Genomic DNA, 3,258 nt, shown 5'->3' with positions numbered 1-3,258 from the left:
GGTAAGTTTCAAGTGTGCAGAGAGGCCAAGGGAGATGGCAAGAAGGAAGTTGGTGAAATAAATTTGGGGTATATGGGCTTTGAGGTCCCTCAGGGACTCTCAGGCGGTGATGTCCAATAGAGAGTTGGCAAAGTTGATATGAGACACGGAGAAGGGAATAGCCTGGAGATGTAGATCTGGGAGTCATCGGTGCTTTCTGGAAATGAATGAGATCACACAGGGAGAGACAACTTGAGGACTGAGGAGAGAGGAGGCCCAGGACAGAACCCCAGGAACACCGCCACTCAAGGTGGCAGCTCAGCTTCCTGGCAGGCATCACTACCCCAGGCTCTGGAGTCAGGCAGAGCAGGTATTGAAAGTGGGCTGTGGAGTTCTGGGGCTGAGCGCTGTTGGCAAAGTCGGGTACCCTCTCTGATCAGCTGTCACACCTGGCGATAACGGGCATCAGAGAGAGATGCCTTGCGAGGATGCTGTGAGCTGCGTCAGGTAAAGCACCTGGGGTCAGAAAGCCACCCCTCCTCCTCTTCTCCGCTACCCCACTTTGCTACACAAACGCACCGAGACTCCGACAGTCCCCAGCCTCCGGTCCCTCAGGGATGGAAGATGAGGTATGTCAGGCAAGAGGGGGGGCCGAGCTCCAAGGTGAGGTGTGTCAGGCAAGAGCGGGGCCGAGCTCCAGTGACGCGGCGCTCACGTGACCCGTCGGACGCCTACGTGGGCACCAGCCCCCGCACCCGCCGGCCAGCCAGCCCAGCGGTCGGGTCCCGGCGCCCGCGCAGAATAAGCTGTCTGAGCTGCCCAGACTGCTGGGGAGCAGCGAGCGGGCTTCCGCGAGTCGGAGGAAGCACAGGCGTGTCCTGGGTTCCCGCAGGTCAGTGTGAAAGCGGACACTGCCGACGGCCCCTGGGACAGGGGTGGAGGCGGCTGGCAGTAGGATTGGGGAGGGAGCAGAGAAGGAATCCTGTAGATTGGTGAGGAGGGGGATACCTGCGGAGCGGACCGGGGCGGGGACAGGGGAGGGAGAACTCCCAAAGCGAGCCTGGCTCGCCTTCACGACGCCCCCTTGCACTGAGTCCTCCATCCATTTTTAGTGCTGGAAATGAGGGGTGGGGGTAGCGACTCCGCAATGCTACAGTGAAACGTAGACATATTCTGCAAATAACCGCTTCTCACAGTCTACGCCCATGGAAACACTTGATCTCCGCAAAAATGGGGTGCCGCTGGGGCAGGTTGTCTCGGGGAAAGGGGACACAGAGACAAACGCAGTTTGGAAAGCATCCTGGTTTGGTGCCCGAGGCCTGGAAAGAAATGGCGGCTGGGGTGCGGGGTATGTAGGGGTGAAAAACGTTGGGTGAACAGGGCCTGAACTCAGGAAAGGGAACCGCGTCCCTGTGAGCCCGCTGAGCGCGCAGTCCCTGCCCCTGTCTCCTGTCTGTCCGCAGGTCTGCGCGTCTGTTGTTCCCAGCGCTCTAAGAGGCCTGAAAAGGAGAAGAAACCTGTCCAGAATCCCCCGCAGGTCCGTGAAAGCAGGGGGGCTGCATGGACAGGGGCCCACAAGGGTTGAGAGTGTGGAGGACCCAGCCAGGGCCCCGAATCCGGGCCCCTGCCCTTCCCCCCATCCACATGAACACACACCTTACCAGGCTGAACCAGTGCAGAGAAGGTGGCAGGGCCTGCCAGGGAACAGCTAGCTCACGTGTGTGAGAGGAGTGGTGGGCTACATGGTGGGCAGAAGGCCCTCTTGGAGGTCCGGTCAGCTTAGGGGAACCCTCACCAGGGGTGAGATGCAAGTACTATCCAGACCTGCATTCCATGCCAGGCCCTTAGTCTCCCATGTCTCCTCTTTGTCTCCTCTTCCCTCAACCCGCATCCCCCAGGAAAGGAAAAGGAGGGAAATCTCGACATGGAAAAACTCTTCAATGGAAATGAAGGAATGCTTTGGAACCAAGGAAAGATAGAAAATGAAGAACAGCCACCGGACGAGGGAAAGCCAGAAGTAGCTTGTACTCTGGAAGACAAGACGTTAGAAAACGAGGGAAAGACAGAAAACAAGGGCAAGACAGGAGATGAGGAACGGTTAAAGGATAAAGAAAAGCCAGAGAGTGCAGGAAAGGCAAAAGGAGAAGGAAAGCCAGAGATGGAGGGAGGATCAGAGAGAGAGGGAAAGCCAGAGAGCGGGGGAAGGGCAGAGGGGAAAGGAGAGCCAGACAGTGAAAGAGAGCCAGAGAGTGAGGGAGAGCCAGAAAGTGAAACAAGGGCTGTAGGAAAGCGTCCAGCTGAGGATGATATACCCAGGAAAGCCAAAAGAAAAACAAACAAGGGGCTGGCTCAGTACCTCAAGCAATATAAGGAAGCCATACATGATATGAATTTCAGTAATGAGGACATGATAAGAGAATTTGACAACATGGCTAGGGTGGAGGATAAAAGGAGAAAAAGCAAACAGAAATTGGGGGCGTTTTTGTGGATGCAAAGAAATTTACAGGACCCCTTCTATCCTAGGGGTCCAAGGGAATTCAGGGGTGGCTGCAGGGCCCCACGAAGGGACACTGAAGACATTCCTTACGTGTAGTGTCCCTCCAGGCATTTATCAGGCTATATGTTTTAACCTTATGGTAATACTTTGCTTTAGTTGTTCCTCCTGCTACCAGTAGCCTTTTGACTCACCTGCCAGTGCTTGCTTGCTCTATGTTTCAGTAGCAGATTTTCACACATATGCATTGCAGACGTCATGATTCATGGAAAAATAAAGCAGCTTATAATATCATCTGCAGAATCTGTCTGTTTTTGTTAAATACATGAAAGGTTAACAGTGGTTTTCTGAGTTGTGAGCTAGCAGGTGATTTCATTTCCTTGTTTTCTTTCTTTCTACTAATCTTTCTTTTCCCAGAGAACACAAATTACTTTTCTCACAAAATAATAAAATATTTTAAAATCAGAACACAGTACGTAAAAAGCAAAGAGAATAACTGTCCAGTGAACTTATGAAGTTCAGTAGAGACACTTAAAGTTCTTGTTTAAGAACTTAAAACAATAGGAAAAATTCACATTACCTACCTGTGGGACTCATCTGGAGAAGTCAACCTGGGGTTATTACAGATCCATTGCTCTAATGGACAGTCTTGTCGTTTGTCAAATGGAGATAATACTTTGCTTTTCAGAATTGCTGAGTGGGTTGGATGAGGTAGAGAATATATGTGTTGGGTTGGCATCTACCTTCTCCCCTGCTCTAGCAGAAAAAATACCCCCTCAGACACT

The 3,258-nt window shown here is 52.5% G+C and overlaps 1 protein-coding gene across 1 annotated transcript; it reads left to right on the top strand.

The window, feature by feature from the left end:
* The first annotated feature begins 705 nt into the window (after positions 1 to 705).
* On the top strand, positions 706 to 2,767 carry TCEAL2 (transcription elongation factor A like 2). The gene is made up of 3 exons (XM_017881774.1): positions 706 to 871; positions 1,443 to 1,516; positions 1,878 to 2,767. The coding sequence occupies exon 3, from the start codon at positions 1,904 to 1,906 to the stop codon at positions 2,570 to 2,572; it is 669 nt and encodes a 222-aa protein (XP_017737263.1). The 5' UTR covers positions 706 to 871; positions 1,443 to 1,516; positions 1,878 to 1,903; the 3' UTR covers positions 2,573 to 2,767.
* Positions 2,768 to 3,258: the final 491 nt, after the last annotated feature.

The sequence above is a fragment of the Rhinopithecus bieti genome, unplaced genomic scaffold (genome assembly GCF_001698545.2).
Source record: "Rhinopithecus bieti isolate Rb0 unplaced genomic scaffold, ASM169854v2 scaffold_1476, whole genome shotgun sequence".
Taxonomy (NCBI): Eukaryota; Metazoa; Chordata; class Mammalia; order Primates; family Cercopithecidae; genus Rhinopithecus; species Rhinopithecus bieti.
Note: the sequence above shows the minus strand (reverse complement) of the source record. Positions and strands in the feature narration are given on the sequence as shown.